Genomic DNA, 19,663 nt, shown 5'->3' with positions numbered 1-19,663 from the left:
TTCCTAATTCCCAAAGGAGATGATTTCTCCGAGTATCCATTGCCGCGTGGTACTCACGGTGACGTGCTCGTAGTCCTGGCCCAGCTCGTGGGAGCCGGCCACCACCTCCCTCTCGGCGATCCACTGCTCCAGGTCGTCCACTTCCCGGTTCAGCTGGAAGAGACGCAGGCGCTCGTCCAGCTTCCCCCGGCGCTCCTCCGACAAGTCCTTCAGCCCGGCGTACAGCTTGTCCACCTGAGACTGACGCATGCCGATACGCTCGCTGCGCCGCGAAGACGAGGAGGAGGAGAGAAGGTCGGGGTTAGGGTTCATCATCGTCTTCCTTCTCCCTCTCTTCAACGTCTCCCTGATCCTTCTCGTTTCCTTTCTTTGACCTCCACTCATACTTTTGTTTTCTTTCCTTCATCTATACCTACTTCTTTTCACCCTTTCCTTCCTTGTCACCTTCCATCCTGCATCCTCATTGTCTTTACTGCTTGGACTCATTTTAAGCTTTGTTTATTTGTTGCTCCCATTTTAAATTTGTTTTAAGTTTTCTGCTTGAAGGACAAATATAGACCAGGATCCTTGACCCCGTGACCCCCCTCCGCCCTCACCTGTCGGGGTGCTCGATGGCCACCAGGCCCCGGCTGGTGCTGGACAGCTGGTGGACGGCATCGGCGTAGTCCTCCACGGCCTGCTCCAGGATCTGATGCTTCTTCAGCATGGCCACCGAACTCAGCTCGTCCTGAGACACGCGAGGAGAGATTCATCCGGTTAGTTTGTGGTAAAGTGACAGAAAGAAAAGGAATCCGAAAAACAGAAAGAACTCGAGAGGAATGGAATAAAAAGTAAAAGCAGGAAAATGAGAGGTGGAAAGAGTGTGAAACATAGCGGAGGAAAAGAGCTTTTACACAATTATTTCACAAGAGGGAAACATTTTACTTTTTACAGCTCTGACAGCTCAACCTACTTTACTAATCTATATTTTTACACACAAAATGTAGTACTTGCAAAATATGTTGTTAAGTACAATTGAAACAATTATTAATTAACCAATTTTATAATTATTTTATTGATTTTTCATATACAAATGTGTGTCTTACTTCTCGAATGTGAAGATTCGCTGATTAAAAAAAAGAAGATTAATTAAAATACTATTTAATGCGTTATACATTTTTTATAATGAAATATTTTTTTCACCCAATGTGTATTTTTACTTTTAATACTCAAGTACATTTTTTTAGTATGAAATTAAGGATTTAAAAAAGTTTTTTATTAACAGCAGAAATGTATGTGGGGGTGTGAGGGGGGGGCATAGCATAACAAAGTACTCCCTTACAGAACTAGCACTTTTACCTAAATGAAACGACCAAAAACCTCCGCTGCACGTCCTCCCTCTGACCCTCTGACCGCCCCGCCTCACCTTGGCCTTCTCCTCCGACATCATGTAGAGCTCCTGTTCGCTCATCCAGGCCTCGGCCTCGGCGGCGTCAAAGTAGTACTGCTGGGCCTCGTGGGCCTCGCTGAGCCGGGTGTGCCGCTTCTCCGTCTCCTTGCGGATCTGCTCCCAGAGCGCTTGCAGCTCGGCGAGGCGCTGCCGGATGACCTCGGCCGTCGGGCTGCTCTCCCGCAGCACGTGCTGGCTGCGCTCGAAGATGTCGTCGTAGCGCGGCTGGTGGCCCTGGATCTCCTTCTGCAGGGTCTGAGGGGGGGGGGGGGGGGGGTCGAGCGGCACGTCAATAAACACGTCGATGGATTTTTTTGGCTGTTATTCGGCGGCGGCGGGCGACGGGGTGGTCGTCGGGTACCTGGTTCTTCTTGATGAGCAGCTGCACCGTCTGCAGGTTGTTTCCGTGGTCGGTGGACGTGGCCAACGCCATCCTCTCTTCCACCCACAGCTGGAGAGGAGAGGGCGGTTCACATCATTCAAGGTTCATACACATGTTTGACCAATGGGTTTCCAGGACTTTGAAACCAAATTTCCACGACCGTGTACTTTTTCTCCATATGAATCCAAACATGGTTAAATCTACACTTCTGGCATAGCAGATTATCCCCAGGGTTCATTCACATGTTGACCAATGGACCTTTCAATGACCTTTCAATGACCTTTAACCAAATTTCGATGACCAGGTGGTGAAATCTCGGTGTATAAATGAGTAATTAAGAAACCTTAAACGACACAAATGAATGAGAGACAATAGTTTGATTAAAAGAATAAATATGTATATAAATGTTTGTTTGTTTTTAAACTGTGTAAATGAAATGTGAATATAAACTAATTTCCCCAAAAAAAATTCAAGGACTTTTCCAGGCTTGGAAATAACCATTTCTTAAATTCCATAACTTTTCCAGTTTTTTCCATGACCGTCTGAACCCTGAATATTGCTGCTAGTAGGATTACCGCCATCGTTAATAACCGAGGCTTTAACCTCGTCCTCGACTCACGATCTCATCCTCCATGTCGCGGTTGAACTGGTGGATCTCACGGGAGGCCATGAGGTTGTCCCGCCTCTTCTTCAGCGGGTCCTGGAGGGACTGGAACTTCTTCTCCACGCCGATCCTCTGGCCGTCCACCTCCTCGGAGCCCTTGCCCTCCTGGCTGAGGACCTGCGACTGGCCCTGCAGCTCCCCCACCTCCTTCTGACGCACCTCCACCTGGCTCTCCAGGATCTGCAGGAGGAAAGCGTACAGGTCAGACAGGGGGGAAGAACGATGCTCTTCGGATTAAAACTTAAATTAAATAATTAAAATGAAATAATAGCATTATAAAATAATAATACAAATTAAAAAATGTTGTTTAGATGAGAACATTTAGAGAAAAATGTCGATAATAAAAATACAATGACATTTAAGAAAAATTATATAATAAAATTAAATGCAACTGTTAAAGAAGAATCAAACATTTGGTCACCATTGAAAAATGTAAAATAGAGAGACACACACACATAGAGAGGCACACACACACACGCACATAGAGAGAGAGACACACACACACACAGAGAAACACACACACGCATAGAGACACACATACACACACACACACACACAGAGAGACACACACACACACACAGAGACACACACACACACATAGACACACACAACCACATAGAGAGAGAGAGACACACACACACACAGAGACACACACACACATAGAGAGAGACACACACAGAGAGAGAGACACGTACACACAGACAGAGACACGCACACATATAGAAAAGAAAGAAGAAAAAAACACACACACACACATACACAGAGGGCCTGGCTGTATTCTATGAAAAAAATAGACAGAAGAGATCCGAGTGGAGGTCAAAGACATTGAAGAGAGGGAGAAGACGTGTTCTGCTAAGGGTGTGAACGCTGCAGAGAAGACCTGCATCCAACTGAGAGAGGCTGGACAGGAGGTTCAGTCAAACCCACACAGGAAGCGCGTAACGTCCGTGCGTCGAGGCGGGACTTCCTCACCTGCTGCTTCTTCAGCAGGATGTTGACGGAGGTGAGGTCTTTGCCGTAGTCGTCGGACTGCAGCTGGCCGTCCAGGCCGCCCAGCCACTTGTCGATGTCGGCGCAGCTCTGCGTGAACAGCTCCGCCTTGTTGGCGTCGAACAGGCACTTGGCCTTCGCCTTCGTGGTCGACTCCAGCTCCTCCCACATGGTCTTCAGGGACGCCAGCTTCTCCTTCACCATGGCCTCCGTCTCCGGCTTCTCCGCCATCAGCTCCTGCCCGTCCTGAAAGACGAGTACCGTTTGTTTAATGCTCCGCTGTCAGGGTTCATACACGTGTTGACCAATGGAATTACACAACTTTTAATCAAATTTCCACGACCCCAAATCTTGTGAAATCTCGGTGTGGACATGAAAAAGTGAGAAAATGTCGTATTTAAACTAACAAAGACAATTCCAAAGCATAAAGTATATCCTTAAACGACACTAATAGACAATAGTTTGATTAACAGAATAAATATTTATGTATTTTCAGTAGGGCTGTCAATCGATTAAAAAAAAGTAACTAATTAATCGCACATTTTGAAATTCATTAATCGCGATTAATCGCGATTACAAGTTTTTTTCTTTTCTTTTTAAAGACAAAACTTCACACAGAGCTGTGTTTTCAAAGAGGCTCCTACCTATAAAGTGCCAGCGAGGTATTTAATATTGTGGATGATAAATTGTTTCTTCAGTGAAACATCAGATTAGTAAAAAAAAGAAGTATATTGAGACCCCATTGGTCCTGTCATCTTTAACATTGAACAGCAGCAGAACCAGTGGCCTTGGTAACTGACTGACATTCAAATATGTCACGTTAACCCTCTGGAGGCTGGGGGCATTTTATACATTTTACAAAATAAATTAAATTCACCGTTTAAAGTCTTTTGCATGTGACACACCCCCACGTGTTATACATCAAACATTCCAGAACAATCTCAGCTCTATTCAATGAGGCTCAGTTGTCCTCGTGCCGTGTTCTTTGGTTCTCTGACTGACAGGCTGCTCATGAGCCTCACCTGTGAGGTGGGAGGTCCTTTGTGATTTACTGAGTGTTCATTGGTTGTTTTTTTCACAAAATGTTGACAGACAAACGGATCCGAGGAGCAGACGGGAGGAAGGAGCGGAGGAGGAAACCCGACTGATTCATCCACGAGTTTAAACTGATTTCTGCTCCTTATTTTCGCGGAGAAATAATTGTTTTAAAAACGGAAACAGTGTAAAAACTTCAACGAACACCGGAAGTAAACAAAGTTGCGTTAATTGCGATAAAACATTTTAGTGCGTTTACGCGGACAAATTAATCGCATAGATTAACGCGTTAACGCTGACAGCCCTAATTTTCAGTAAAGGTGCGTTCACTTGCAGCAAAAAAAATGTGTGAGTATGAGAGAGCGTATGCCGGCTTTATATTTTGAGCGTCATACAATATTAATTATTTAAAACTCAGTGTAAATGCACATATGAATATAACAAATTTCCATGACTTTTCGAAAACTTTGGGGATTTGCTTTGAGGAAGGAAGCTCAAGAGGAAACATAAAAGATCTTTTGAGATTGAACTGCTACATCAAATGTCGCTGCAGACGTACATCAAGTGTTCATAACGTAATAAAATCATTTAATATTCATCAAACGACGTCTTTGGTTTTCGTCGCCGGGGGCCGTAGTTGACCCCTAAATGTCGTTTCCTCGCCTCCTCCCACCTTGTCGATCTTGTCCAGCCACTCCTTGTTGGACTGCAGCTCGGCCATGAAGGCCTGGTGCTTCAGCCATTTGCTGTGGAGGTTCCTGGCCTCGTCGTACGACATGTCCTGAGCCGTCAGCATCTTCTCGTTGATCCACAGGGACAGCTGAGGACACACGGATGGAACATTATCTGGTGGGACTGTCCAGCTGAATTACTGCACTGAAGTGTGTGTGCGTGCGTGTGTGTAGGTCACCTCCTGGCAGTCCTGCAAAAACCTCTGCAGGTCTCTGTTGTCCCTCAGCCTCGACTGCAGGTCGCTGGCAGCCGCTCTGTTCTTCTTGTGTCTGGGAGACAATTAGCAATATTATTATAATATATAAAAGTGTTTCTGCATTTTTTTTTACCTATAAGTTTAGAAAACATTTTACTACTTTTTAAGCCAGCGTCACCAATCTGGTGCAAGTCTGCCTTGCTTAAGGCAAGTTTTATCAAGTCATTTAAATATATCAGTCTTTTAACTAATCCGATATTTCAAATATTCTATACATGTCTGCAGCTAACAATTATTTCCTTGATAGATTAATCTTTGGGGTTTAAAAAGTCTAAATTAATACTCAATGTCATGTGAAATGACAAAATAGATTTATTTTCTCCCAATAACTCCGACCAATGAAACGTTTGGGATTAAAATACCTCTGGTCGATGGAGTCCACCTTCTCCTGGGCGCGCTCCGCGTTGATGTTGCCGTCGGTCACCAGGCGGCGCCCGGTGTCGACCACGCCGATGATCTTCTCCTCGTTGGCGTCCATGGTGGTCATGAAGTCCTCCTGCTTCTTGATGGCGCCCTCGGCCCCCTCCAGAGTGGTGGGCATCTCGGTGTGAGCCAGCACGTACTCCTGGGACACAAACGGAGACGTGTGAGAACCCGACATTTAAGTGACAGCACACATATTACTTCTCCTCTTGTTCCCCAACGTTTCTCTGAAAGAAGGTCAGAGGATAACGAGAGATATACGGGAATAAAGTTACCGCCCTCTCTCTCTCTCTAGAGATCAGGTAGGGACAAGGGACTTTGTTTTGAATCACTTCCAGCTAGTTTCTTTTTTTTGTATTACTATTTTTAAAGTCCTAAATCTAATATGTCCTGCAATTTTATTTTATTTTATATTTGTAATAATGTTTTGCTGCTGCAACAAGAAATATCCCCCTGGGACATTAATTTAATTTATTATTAATAATTTAATGTATTATTTAATTTTAATTAATTACTTTCATTAATAAAGTGAAATCTAATAGAGTTTGTTTTTAACTATCTACTGGCTCTGTGGCACTCTTTGAATGAAAAGTGAGTTACAAATAAAATGCATTGTTATTATTATTATTATTATTAGAAAGTAGACGGACAGAAGAGGAGACAATCATGTGTAATGACGAAGGTCAGCCACTTGATGGCTCCTCTTGTTTCACTTAATTTTCTGGACTGAGACTTAAGCTGAAATATCTTTTCTGTAATTTATGAGTACGTTTGCATTTCAATAAAGATATTTTTCTTTTGGAATATAAATGAAATATCAATAAGCATACAGAAAAGCGATTGAAACCATGTAAACATGTTGCTGTAATGGCAGACTTTGGCCACTGGGTAGCAGCCTCTGACCTGCAGAATGGGGGCCTGGTGCACGTTGGGTCAAGAGGAGAGGGGACAGAAAGCCTTCTGAAATATGTCCACTGGGACCATAAATATATTTTGCCCGGCAAACAAAGATATCAAAGATATATTTATAACGACGTTAGCATGAGAACCGTCAAATGACAATTAATCAACCAATTGTTGCAGCTCTATATCTATCCACTTCCTTTTCAACGCTAATCCCAGACAAGGTCATGTGTGGTCGGCGGCAACTGGCTCTGTGTGTGTGTGTGTGTGTGTGTGTGTGTCTGGCCTGGACGGACACCCAGTCACAGATTTATCTGCTCATCCCAGTAAGTGTGTGTGTGTGTGTGTGTGTCAGTATTACCACCAATGAGAGCCCTTTGGTCAGATCACACGATGACGTACCTGGTTGTTGAGGAAGGCCTCGGCCTGCTTGGTGTCCCGGAGGAACAGCTGGTAGGCGTGCGACTGGGACAGCAGGTTCTGCCGGTTCTCCCACATCTTGTGCAGCTCGTTCCAGCCGGTGTCGAGCGCCTGCAGCCGCTGCCGCAGGAACATGTACTGCGCGTCCGTCTGGCCCTGCGTCACCATCTCGCCCATGTCGCGCATCTTCTGGTAGTCCTCCTCGTAGTTGCGGATCTCGTTCTTGATGTTCTCGTGCTGGGCCAGCAGCTTCTCGGCCTCGGCCAGCGCGTTGGGCATGTCCTCCGAGGCGATGGCAGTCTGCGTCCGCGACAGCCACGACTGGAAGTCGTCCAGGTCGCGCAGGAACTGCTGCAGCTTGCTGGCCTCGCCCAGGGACTCCTCGCGGTTCTTCATGGTGTCCTGGAAACAGAACGCGACGGTCAGATATTCAGAGAAGTCTCGATGGAGATGGGTTTTTTTTCTTCTTTTCCGTCCTCTCCTAACCTTCATCTCGCCCCAGACGCCGGTGATGCCGTCCAGACGGCCCTTGATGGCCTCGGACTGCTCCGGGTGTTCCGAGGCCAGGCGGTCGGCCTCTTTGCCCAGGTCGCCCAGCGTGTCCTCGATGGCGGCGAGGTCGCGCTCCATCCCCGTCAGCTTCCTCTGCAGCGCCATGACGCCGGCCAGGTCGTTCCCGAGCTCCTGGGTGGACTCGATCACCTGGCAGGAGGACGAGAGAGTTCCATCATGAGAAATCTTCTTCTTTTTTTTTAAAGTGCGGCAACTCGATTTTGACGACGTCCACGCTGAAGGGGAAACTCTGAGCCTCAACTAGTATTAATAGTGCAACACAAAACAGAAGATTTTGAGTCTTACTTCCGTTTTAGGGATTATATATATATATATATATATATATTATTCTTTAGGGCGGAAAGAGGGAGAAGGAAAGGAAACATTGAGACAAGAAGAGGACAAGGAAAAGACAAAAGGAGAGGAAAGAGGACAGGAGAAAAGGAGCAGAAGCAAGGAGAAGAGGGTAGAAAGAGGGAGAAGGAAAGGAAACATTGAGACAAGAAGAGGACAAGGAAAAGACACAAGGAGAGGAAAGAGGACAGGAGAAAAGGAGCAGAAGCAAGGAGAAGAGGGTAGAAAGAGGGAGAAGGAAAGGAAACAATGAGACAAGAAGAGGAGAGGAATGAAAAGAAAGACAAGGAGAGGACAGTGTAAATGAGACAAGAAGATGACAAGGAAAAGACACAAGGAAAAGACACAAGGAGAGGAAAGAGGACAGGAGAAAAAGAGCAGAAGCAAGGAGAAGAGGGCGGAGGACTTGTTTTTATCTGTCCATTTGTATCCTTGTATATTTTTTTCTCTTGTACCAGTCGCTACTGGCTGGATGTGGGCCATCTAACGGAATTTCGTTGTACAACAACAATGACAATAAAAAACCTCTTTATCCGTCTCTTCATCTTTATAATGATGTTTTTTGGAAGAAGAAATAACGCACTATAATTTGAGCTTGGTTCCTTCCTAAAACTCTGTATTTGTTCATATTTTGTCAAACTGTCACAATTAAAAGTGCAGAACCACCTCTTGGCAGTTCACACACACATATATATGTATGTGTGTGTATATGTGTGTGTGTGTATATATATATATATATACCTTTCCCCAGATTATTTTGATCCCGAAGAAAACTTAAAAAGATACGTGATATTCTCAGTCTCGTTCCTCAGCAGGGTTACGGACACAGTTATGACTGAGAAGGAGTCCGAGAGGGATTCAAAGTGGTTTTAGTCCCTTTATTGGCTCGATGCCCTGCGGGTCACACTCATTGCCGACCGCGTCGGTGCACAACACAACCCCAGCCTCCCCGTCGTTGGAGCAGCCGGCGCTCGTGTCTCTCTTTAGCTCGCGGTGTGAACACATCTGGTACCTTGGTCTTCTCTTTGATCCAGGACTTGGTCTCGTTGCACTCCAGGTGGTAGTTCTGGACTCCCAGAGCTGAGCTCAGGCTGTCCTTCTTCTGGTCCACCAGGTCTCTGAACTGACTCCACCTGGGGGGACGGGCAGACACCGTCAGCAACACGACACACCGTGTCACCTGGTTATTAATAACCGCTTTATTACGTCATCTTTACCACCCAAACCTGTTCAAGTGCATCTTTTTAGAAGCTTAGTCACTTATTTATCTGTATTTGACTATCATGCTTATTAAAAGCTTATTTAACAGTTTAATATTATGTGGAATCAACGTTAAATAATTAATTACGCAACCTGTTAAATCCTTGTTTTTGTTGTTTCATCTAGTTCAGATTGCCGGTTTAATTCTATTTATTTACCCGGTAACCACAGTTTATTTCCTTTTTTATTGCAAGGTAATTGTCAAGTTAATTATTGATCATCTTTCATTTAAATCCTTTCTTTAGCGGTTGAGTTTTACTCAAATTAATTAGGTTAAAATCAGTTTGTTTAATTCCAATTTATGTCACTTTATATCTTACTTAAATCTCAGTCTTGTTGCCCAATCAATGATGTCTCTTAAATTCATAAATTAATCACATATTAATAGTCACTGTGACAGACGGTGCTAAATAACATAATTAAGATGCATTTCCCTTTTTATGATACATTTAGTTTTCCATTTTACACGCATTTATTTTCCCTCCACTTCTAGTTTATTGACCAGTATGATCCCCAATGCTGGTTGAATACCTGCTCATCCCAGTACATGAGCTGGTTCCATCCCAGTTACCTGGTGTTGAGTTTGTCCTGCTGGGTTTTGATCTCCTTCTCGCTGGGATGTCCGCAGTGGACCAGTTGCCTTGCGACCTGGTTCACCACGGCGACCCGGGACGCCTGGTTGTTCATCTCCGGCTCCAGACTCTCAAACCTGCCCGGAGACAAAGTGAGTTACATGTTAATTTACATTTAAATTATTAAAATGTGTTAATGTTGAATACAATGAGTTCTCTCAGTCTTTAAAATAACAAAGTGTTGCTTGTGTTGTTTTCAAAATATTTTTTGGAGCCTTGTTATTACTTCCTTATCTATCTATCTATCTAGCAATACATATATATGTATTTACATATATAAATATATTACTAGTATGCAGTATATAGTACACATGTAACTAAAGTTCCCAGTTGAGTTCAATCCTTTTGTTGTTGTTTGTTTGTCTTCTTACATTGTTTTTTTATTTTTTATTACAGTTTGTAAACTCACTGTTTTTTGTTTGGAGTATTGTTTTTTTATAATTCTATTATTATAATATTATAATTCTAACTATTAAAGACGGCCCATTCTTCCCGGTTCCCCAAATGGTGCATTGGCGACCCTCACCGGTGCTGCACGACCTCCAAGTCCTCCAGCTTCTCGGGGATGTCCATGCTGTTGAGCCACTGCTCCTTCTCGTCGATCCAAACCTCGCAGGCGCAGGCCTCCGTCAGCATCTTGTAGAGCGCCAGAGCGTCCTGCAGCGCCTGCTTGCGGAGGCGCGTCAGCTCCACCACCTCCTTGTAGCGCTCCTCGATGCCCGCCAGCCGGGTCTGGACCTGCAACACACACCGAGCGGGCCAATCAGCGGCCGGAGAGGATCTCGTTCCCGCGCTCTTATTTTAGACTGCATAAACAAAAAAAAGGTCTGCGTCGCTTCCCGGTCCGAGCTTCACCTCCTCAGAGTTGGCCTTCTCGGGTGGGAGCGTGCGAGACTGCTCGTGCAGCGCCTCGATGACGGGCCGGTAGCTGCGGATCTCCTCGGACACGTCCTTGTGTTTCTTCACCAGAGCCTGCGTGGAGAACTCGTCGTGGCCGACGTCCACGCTGGAGACGATGCGCAGCACGTCCAACATCCACGTGTCGATGTCGTCGGCGTCGGCCTGCGGGGAGAACATTACATATATTTTAAAAAAAGTTGAATATCATTAAAACAATTTTTTTTACCAGGTGTCCAAATTGATCCTATAGACGAGTATAATGAGTTTCTTATCTGGATCTCTTTTTGTTACCCGAGCAGAAAATTAATACCAGTTAATACAAATATAATATTCTAGTAGAATTCTTTTTTTTCTTCAAATCCAGTCAAATTTCCTGTGAAAAAACCACGAAAAAGTATCATCACCTGGAACTGGTGCTGGTTGCAGGCTTCCTGCAGACGAGCTTTGCGGACGGCGGAGAGACGCTCCAGAGCCGCCCACTGCTCCTACGGGGAGAGGAGGGAGGAAGGAAATCAAGGAGGGAAGGCGTTAGGAAGTGATGCAATAGTTACTTTTATATTCACTTGCTTTCCATTGAAGCCATTTTACATCAAAAAGTTGATGGCTAAGTATAATATAAACTAAATTATTTTTTGGGGATTTAACCACAATACAATACAAAAAGATTGCAAAGAACTAAAAATTACAAAAATTATTAAGAAAACCAATGGTAGCTAGAGTCCGAGGCCAATACCTTTTTAATCCTTATTATTAAACATTAAGACTTTATCAAATCGGCGTACCTGGACGTCCTGGATGCGCTCTTTGATCTTGTCGGCTCCGAAGTGGTTGTTGGCCACCAGCTCCTCGCCCTGTTTGATGGTCTGCTGCAGGTGGCCGGCTCGGCCGCTCATCTCGTCCTCGAAGGCTTTGTGCTGACTCAGCAGTCGCAGCGCACCCGTCAGATCCTTCCCGTAATCCTCGGAGGACAGGATCTGCTCCTTCTCCCGGATCCAGCCCTCCTGCGGAGCGCGGACGCAGAGGGAACGCCGTTAAGACACAAAACAAAAAGGCGGGCAGCAAAAATAAAAAGGCAATTTCTTAAAGTTTTCCAAATAATAAAAAAAACATTTTTATTAATTTTTATAATTAGGATAGGACTAATGATAAAAACCTCTTCGGCCATTTCCCAGAAGAACTTCCAGAGGCGGCGGGACTCCTCGAGGCGAGCTCGCCGCTCAGCCGCCAGCTGACTCAGCTCCTGGTAGCAGAAATCCATGTGAGCGACGCGGTCCCTGATGATCTGAGGATCGCAGGGTTTATAACCTGAAGAGGGGGGGGAGCAGGAAATGTTATAATCACGGTCATCCATTTCTTTCTTTGACGGAACAACGAGAGTGGAATTCGAAAAATAATAAGTCTCACCCTCCATGTCGTCGGCGAACTTCTGAGCGTTGCGGTTGACGTTGCGGACTCGGTCGGCCTGGACGCTGATGTCGGCCTCCACCAGAGCGTGCTTCTGAAGCAGGTCCTCCACGCCCAGCAGGTGCTTCCCGTAGTCCTGAGAGAGCAGCATCATCTGGAGGGAGAGTGGGGACAAAGGTCAAAGAACGCTCGAAGGATTGAGACCAGCAGGATTTTAAAAGGCAATTAATGAGCAGCACGCCGATGCTGATGCTACATTGGTCTTCACAGCGAGATATGATATTCAGGAACAATTAGCTGGATGTCCTGAACCATAAATGTTCATCTTCTTTTTTTCTCCTCCACAACAAAACATCGCCTCAATTAAAAAAATTCTATCTCTGACTTAAAAAACACCCAAAAGAACAAAATTCAGAGAATTTGTAGGATAGAAGTATTAAAAAAATTTTAAAATTAAATAACAGGCCGACTAATAATCAGAGAGAAAATCAAAACGTACGACTGTTCAAGGTTTTATCTGCTGCGGCGATGTTTTTAATGTTTTAATATTTTATCAGCACCACAAGCAGAATCTTTCACAAGGATCAAAAATGAACGCAGACCAAAATTCTTAAATGCGTGAGTGTTTAAATGTTAACAAGTGACAGTGAAAGATAAAAGATAAATCTGACGCCCCCCCCCCCCCCCCTTCTCTACCTTCATCTCATCCATCCAGTCCATGATGTAGAGCATCTCCTGGAAGACTCTCTGCAGGCCCAGCGTCAGCTCCAGTCTCAGCCGGCGGGCCTTCAGCAGCTCTAGCAGGTACTCCCACAGCCGGATCACGTTGTCCTTCCTGGCCGTGATGCGTTTGATGTCATGGTAATTCTCAGACTCCATCTCCCTCGCCACGGAAACCACCGCCTGCACCGGAGAGAGAGAGAGAGAGGGGGATTGATGAATGGACATTAAAAGAGAACCACAAAAAACGTGAACCGTTTCATACACACAATGTATTCGTCATTCTTTTAATCCTAAAAAACTATAAAAAGATAGAATTTGCATAACTTAGATAAAAACATGAGAGCTACCTGATTATCATGTAACAAATGAGTTAGGTTGATATAATTTATATTTATTCCAACCTGAAATGATTTGTTCCATGATAAAGTATAATTTTATATATAAATATATATATACATATATAAATAGATAAATGTATATAAATAAATATATTTATATAAATAAATATATTTATATAAATATATATATATATATTTATTTATATATATATATATATATAATAATGTGTAGTTATACTTATTTCAGTCGAATAAATGTAGAGCTGCGATGAACTGACCTTGACTCGCTCCTCGTAGGCGGCTATGTCTGTTTCTATGGCTTCATGCTTCTTAGTAGCAGCGTCTACGGCTTGGAGGTCAAATCCAAAGTTATCCTGGAAGAGGAGAGAGGAAAGAGGACAGGAGAAAATGAGCAGAAACAAGGATAAGAGGGTGGAAAGAGGAAGAAGGAAAGGAAACAAAGAGACAACGAGAAGAAGGACAAGGAGAGGACAGTATAAATGAGACAAGAAGAGGACAAGGAAAACACACGAGAGGAAAGAGGACAGGAGAAAAGGAGGGGAGAGAGGAGCAGAAACAATGAGAAGATGGGAGGGCAAGAAGAGGAGAGAGGAACAAAAACAAGGAAAGAAGAACAAGGAGAGGAAAGCGTAAATGAGACAAGAAGACGAGGAAAAGAAACAAGAAGAGGAGACAGGAATGGACACAAGAAAAGAGGTAAGGAAAGGAAACGATAGGTGGAGACAGTTAGGAAAATATGGAAATAATAGAAAGAAATGACAGGACAGAGGAAAGGAAACAAGGAGAGAGGGATTAGGAGAGAGCAGGACAAAAAGAAATAATAGAACACAAGATATTATTATAATTAAGTCTTTTATGAATGGATTAGGAATAATTATAGTGAGCAGAACCGTTTCTGAACGTCTCCTCTAGAGACACGAGGCCCGGGTCACATGGCGTGCGTTACCTGGGAGACGAGCCGCTGGTTCTCGCTCAGCCACGTCTCCCTCATGGCGGCTTTGCGGTCGAAGCGCCGCGCCAGCTGCTCCAGCTTCTCCTGGCGAATCAGCTCCGTCCTCAGAGCGAGCTCCCGCTCGTGCTCCGCCTTCTCCAGACGCTCCCACGCCTAAAAACAAGCGCGCGCACGCAACATCAGCGAGACGCCGCCGGATAACACGGCGGCCCGATACCGATGCGCTCGGTGTTTTAAAGGTTAGAATAGCGGGACGAGAGTATTGTTGTATTGTTTTTCTTAATTAGGTGATAGTCGATGTGCTCGTCATTAACAGGTCCTTCTTTTTCAAATGAACTACATAGATCTTTGAGATTGTCGTTTATATATTTTAAGTAGATGTAATGTATCAACCCTTTAAAAAAGGGATTTTTTCCTCATTAAATAACTTAAATACCTCCGTTACCTCATGACTGTAACTTACCTTGTTGATGTCGGAGATGAGCTTTCCTTCTCGAGGAGTGTAAACCTTCTGGTTGTTGGCTCTCATCTTGCTCTGGATGGTGAACAGAAGAACCTCCAGGTTCCCCTTCTCTGTGAACCTGCACGCATACAATTTATATTATTATATTTGAAGATTTACATTTTATTAGGTTGACATTTGTTTTCCATTAGAGGTACATCAACAAAAAGCATGAGCTATATAACGAAGTCTAATACAACAACACAATCTGAAAGCTCAAAAATGAGAGAAGAAAATCTAGAAATGTCCCACATTCAACAAATGTCTCTAAATATTAATTGAAATGTGTTTTTTTTGTTATAATCATGAAGGAATTAAAATGATAGACTGTCGTCTCATTCATGTTTAAGTAGATCCAACGAAACATCAGTGTTACTTAAATGTGTTCAAACTTATTACATTGGTGAATATTCTACGAGAAATCTTGAAAAACTCATTTTATTGTGTTAAGCTCGACGATGGGGAGGAGGGCCGTTATGTTTCGCTCCATTTTGACAAACAAACAAAAAATCTCTGAGTTTATTTTTATTTTCTCTTGCAGCTATTGGTAAGAAATATTTCTCCAGCGAGATCCGCGCCGACTCTTTCCAGGAAACATGGCCGACATTTCTGCTCCGAGGGTCAAACTGGTCAAACTCAACATCAGACTGTTTATCCGGCGTGTTCTTACATGGGCGGTTTCTCTGCCGTGCGGTAGGTGTTGAAGGCCTGCAGCTGCTGCTGCACGCCCACCAGAGAGTTGGCGAACTTCCTGTTGTTGAGGATGATGATGGTCTGCTCGATCCACTCCAGCAGGTCCGACGCCAGAGACTCGTACTTGTCAACCATCTTCTCCGTCTCGATGGCGTTGTCCAGAACCTGAGAAAAAAGAGAAGACAAAAGTGTTTAAAACCCCAGAAGCAGCATTGTTTCCTCTAATGTCCACCGAGGGGGGGGGCGCTTGATCACCTTGCCGATTCTCTTCCCCTCCACCTTCAGCGCCTTCATCTTGGAGAAGTAGTGGTAGTAGGTCACCACGTAGGTGATGATGGACTTCTCATCGGGGTGGTCCACACTGATGTCTGCACACACACACACAGGGTCGAAGATCAGACTATATGAACATCCAGGTGTGTGTATGTGTGTGTGTATGTGTGTGTGTGTGTGAGACCCTCACCCTCGGCATCCAGCAGCTTGGTGAGGCCCAGGTGCTGCTCGGCCAGGTTGAAGGCATTTTGCAGGTTGTGGTGAGCGTTGGATTTCTTCAGCTTATCAAAGTCGATCAGGTCCGGTCTGAAGACAACAACAACAACAAAAAACTTAGTAGTTGATGAATAAAATAAAAACGATAAAATGGTGTTATTTATGGATGTGTTTGTTATTTATTTAAACAACCTTGGAAACGGTTTCTAGAGACAGTGTTTCAGTCAGACCTCGTCCCTCCTCCCAATCGGCTGCGTGACTGTTCTTGATATCTCATAGTACATAATGTGCAATGTGCAATGTGCATAAAGACGTGACTTTAGTCTTTGGTTTGAGGGAAACAGCCAGCTGACTGATCAGCTGAGGCCCGGCAGTATTAAAGAGAAGCCTGTGTGCAGCGCTGCCTCAAACCATGAGGGACGACGTGACGCGGGACTCATTCGGCTTTATGGATCAGAAATAGGTCGTGATGAGAAAGTTTCTCTTTAAAAGCTGGTTTCGGATTTATTTAATTTGTTTAAGCAGGTTGACAGCGAACCCTTGGAAAGATGTTACATAACTGCATGTAGGGGCTCAATAACATTAAAGTGCTTTCACTTACACTCTGTCTCAAATGAACATCATCAATGTAGAGCAACTTCCTTTTATTGGAAACCGTAAAATGCTCCAATGGCGTAGAAGAGTAGTGGCAGCGTAGTAGTGGTGGTACAAGTACTAGTGGTGGTAGTAGTGGTACTAGTAGTACTAGTAGTAGTAGTGGTAGTAGTACTAGTAGTTGTAGTAGTAGTGGTACTAGTAGTGGTAGTAGTACTAGTTGTACTAGTAGTAGTACTAGTAGCAGTAGTGGTAGTAGTGGTAGTAGTACCTGTGTTTGTGGACGATGGCGTTGAAGGCCATCCCGTCCCTCCAGCTGGTGCTGAAGTTGTGGATGTTGACGTTTGGATATCTGGAAAAGAAGAGCGGACCACAGCTGCTCAGGTTCTCACGTCTCATGCTACGGAAAAGGGTATTTATGAGGCTCCGTTTGTGTTTTCCAAGTCGCTTTACATTGGATTTAAATACGTCGGAAGATTAAACTCATGGGGCCAGAACTTCAGGGACTTTACAGCAAACAGAACTAAAGCCTTTAAAGATTCGGGTTGACGGTGGAGAGCTAAAGCTAATGAGATGGAGGGAAAAAACAGTCGTCAACGGGGCTGATGGGAAATGTAGTCAAACTCTAGAAAAGTAGACAGGAGGAACCGATTGTTCCAGCTTGTGTGTGGACTCTCACCCGGCCGTCTTCATCTGACACCAGAGCAGCAGAGCGTCTTTAGCCGACTTCTTCTCCTTGTTGTCCTCCGTCTCCACTCGGATGTCCTGGATCTGAGACGAGCACACAGAAAGAGAGAGTAGGTAACGATGTAACATACTCTTTAATGAGAGAGAGAGAGAGAAAGAGTAGGTAACAATGTAACAGACGCTCAATGAGAGATAGAGAGAGAGAAAGAGTAGGCAACACATTCTACAACTAAATTATGCATAAAGTATTCATCAATCTCTGCAGCGTTTTCCCGGTTTCTAAAATCATCCTCACGTTTAGGAAATATCCTAAAATGCCCAAAACAACCTTCAATTTCCAAATCCTCTTAAAATATAATCTGTTAATGAGAACACACACCCACACCCACCCACACACACCCACACCCACACCCACACACACACACACACGTTTCTGGCTGATAGAAGCGTGAGCCACATCTGAGCAACGACGAGGAATATAACGCACACACACAATCTGCACTCGGCTCCATTTCACCCACTGCAGGATTTAAAACCACGAAAGAGTGTTTTTTTTTATCCTCTAGGTTTATAAAAGTGAAATCCTTTTCACCCAACTGTTCGCTGTCCCCGAGGATGACATCATCACCCGCCGGCGTACAGTAGATGACGAGTGCGATGTCCGCCATTTAATGGGGTCGTCTCCACAGAGATCACTGGGTGTGAAGCGGATGAAATGAAAAGCTCGAAGACGTAATCACGAGTTTAATCCCTTGAAATAAATAAATTGGAAATATCTGAATAACAGTTAAATATTAAGTCAGTTAAATGTACAACTCTTAATCTTTCATTAACTGATTAAAGATGTCACATTTTTAGGATTATAAAGGATTTAACATTACCCTGACTCTGCTTTCATCTCTGGAGAAAAAGCTTGACTGCTCCTGAACGCATCATCTCACTCTTCCGGTAAGCTTTGGTTGCCAGCTCAACAGCGAGCATGACTTCTTCTTCTCTCCCTCCCGCTCCCTCTTGCTCAGTGTGTCTCATGTATAGTTATCCCTTAATGATAACGATACATGCAACAAGTGTAGTTTATTTGCTAGGTTGGAGGCAGGTCTGCTCAGACAGCTATGCTAGTTAGCCTGCCCTCTCCCGTAGTCGGCGCGGAGCTACAGTCAGCTGTTAGCTGCCCCGGCGGTAACCGTGCAGCCGGATGGTTGGGTAACTGTTCGCAGGTCGTAGGATCTACACAGAAGCCGCTGTGCACCAACCACTTCACGTTTGAACCAGTTTTCCCTGCTCAGCGACACACCGCTGAGGAACACACCCTGGTTATCGGGAGCTCTATAGTCAGGAAGGCCACGGACCAGAGTCGCCTCCGGGGGGCAGCGGGCGGCGTGGAGTCTTGTTTGAAGCTGCTGGCTAAGGATAAGCGGAGATACAGTCAGATTGTAATACGCCCGGTGGTAATGACGCCGAGCCCGCCCGCGGAACTCACTAAAATTAATGTGGAATCGGTGTGTGCTTATGCCAGTAATTTTCTTCCCAAATTTGCAGACAGACGAATTGTATAGCGAAATGTGTCTTTCAACCGCTGGCTGTCGAGGTGGTGCCCAGCGAATAATGTGGGCTCGTAGACAACTGGAAGACTTTCTGGGAAAACCTGATCTGATGAGGAGGCGGCATTCATCCACACGTCTCATTTCTGCGAATATGACCAAGTTGATCACGGACTTAATCTATGACAACCCAGGGTTCAGATCAGGAACCGGGAGCAGAGTTGTAGTTTAACACCCTTCTCTGCTCTTCCATTCGAGCAGTTACCCACCCTTGACTTTAGAGTAGAGACTGTGTCTGTCCGCCACTTCAATTAAATAAATCAAAAATAAGCAGAAGAGCCTTATACAAGTTAACACAATTATTTCAGCAGTGCAACAAAATAGGTCTATTAAATGTGGTCTCCTAAATATTCGATCTCTGTCATCTAAAGCTGTGTTACTGAATGATTTAATATCAGATAATCACATTGATTTATGTTGCCTAACTGAAACCTGGCTGAGCCATGAAGAATATGTCTGCCTGAATGAATCGACTCCTCCAAGTCATATTAATACTCACATTCCTCGAGGCACCGGTCGAGGAGGTGGAGTAGCAGCCATCTTTGAATCGAGCCTATTAATTAATCCTCAACCAAAATTACACTACACCTCATTTGAAAGCCTTGTTCTTAGTCTTTCACATCCAACCTGGAAAACACTACAGCCAATTCGATTTGTGATTCTGTACCGCCACCAGGTCCATATTCAGAGTTTATATCTGAATTCTCAGAATTTATATCAAGTTTGG

At 44.4% G+C, this 19,663-nt stretch overlaps 1 protein-coding gene across 2 annotated transcripts in view; it reads right to left on the bottom strand.

The window, feature by feature from the left end:
• sptbn1 (spectrin, beta, non-erythrocytic 1) overlaps positions 1-19,663 on the bottom strand; it is a 100,010-nt gene that overhangs the window by 20,161 nt on the left and 60,186 nt on the right. For both annotated transcript variants that reach the window (XM_056435727.1, XM_056435726.1), the window contains 28 exons: positions 17,328-17,419; positions 16,920-17,000; positions 16,029-16,144; positions 15,821-15,933; positions 15,543-15,730; positions 14,834-14,951; positions 14,365-14,523; positions 13,676-13,771; positions 13,033-13,239; positions 12,337-12,490; positions 12,086-12,237; positions 11,715-11,933; positions 11,337-11,417; positions 10,888-11,094; positions 10,559-10,770; positions 9,972-10,109; positions 9,153-9,273; positions 7,721-7,936; positions 7,217-7,636; positions 5,851-6,053; positions 5,411-5,501; positions 5,174-5,320; positions 3,448-3,711; positions 2,431-2,655; positions 1,791-1,880; positions 1,406-1,684; positions 597-727; positions 58-262 (listed from right to left, as the gene is read on the bottom strand). In XM_056435727.1, the coding sequence (XP_056291702.1) occupies positions 58-262; positions 597-727; positions 1,406-1,684; positions 1,791-1,880; positions 2,431-2,655; positions 3,448-3,711; positions 5,174-5,320; positions 5,411-5,501; positions 5,851-6,053; positions 7,217-7,636; positions 7,721-7,936; positions 9,153-9,273; positions 9,972-10,109; positions 10,559-10,770; positions 10,888-11,094; positions 11,337-11,417; positions 11,715-11,933; positions 12,086-12,237; positions 12,337-12,490; positions 13,033-13,239; positions 13,676-13,771; positions 14,365-14,523; positions 14,834-14,951; positions 15,543-15,730; positions 15,821-15,933; positions 16,029-16,144; positions 16,920-17,000; positions 17,328-17,419 (4,725 nt within the window). The remainder of the gene's footprint in view (positions 1-57; positions 263-596; positions 728-1,405; positions 1,685-1,790; positions 1,881-2,430; positions 2,656-3,447; positions 3,712-5,173; positions 5,321-5,410; positions 5,502-5,850; positions 6,054-7,216; positions 7,637-7,720; positions 7,937-9,152; positions 9,274-9,971; positions 10,110-10,558; positions 10,771-10,887; positions 11,095-11,336; positions 11,418-11,714; positions 11,934-12,085; positions 12,238-12,336; positions 12,491-13,032; positions 13,240-13,675; positions 13,772-14,364; positions 14,524-14,833; positions 14,952-15,542; positions 15,731-15,820; positions 15,934-16,028; positions 16,145-16,919; positions 17,001-17,327; positions 17,420-19,663) is intronic.

Source organism: Pseudoliparis swirei, chromosome 17 (genome assembly GCF_029220125.1).
Source record: "Pseudoliparis swirei isolate HS2019 ecotype Mariana Trench chromosome 17, NWPU_hadal_v1, whole genome shotgun sequence".
In the NCBI taxonomy this organism is placed as follows: domain Eukaryota; kingdom Metazoa; phylum Chordata; class Actinopteri; order Perciformes; family Liparidae; genus Pseudoliparis; species Pseudoliparis swirei.
This window is presented reverse-complemented; position numbering and strand designations above follow the sequence as displayed.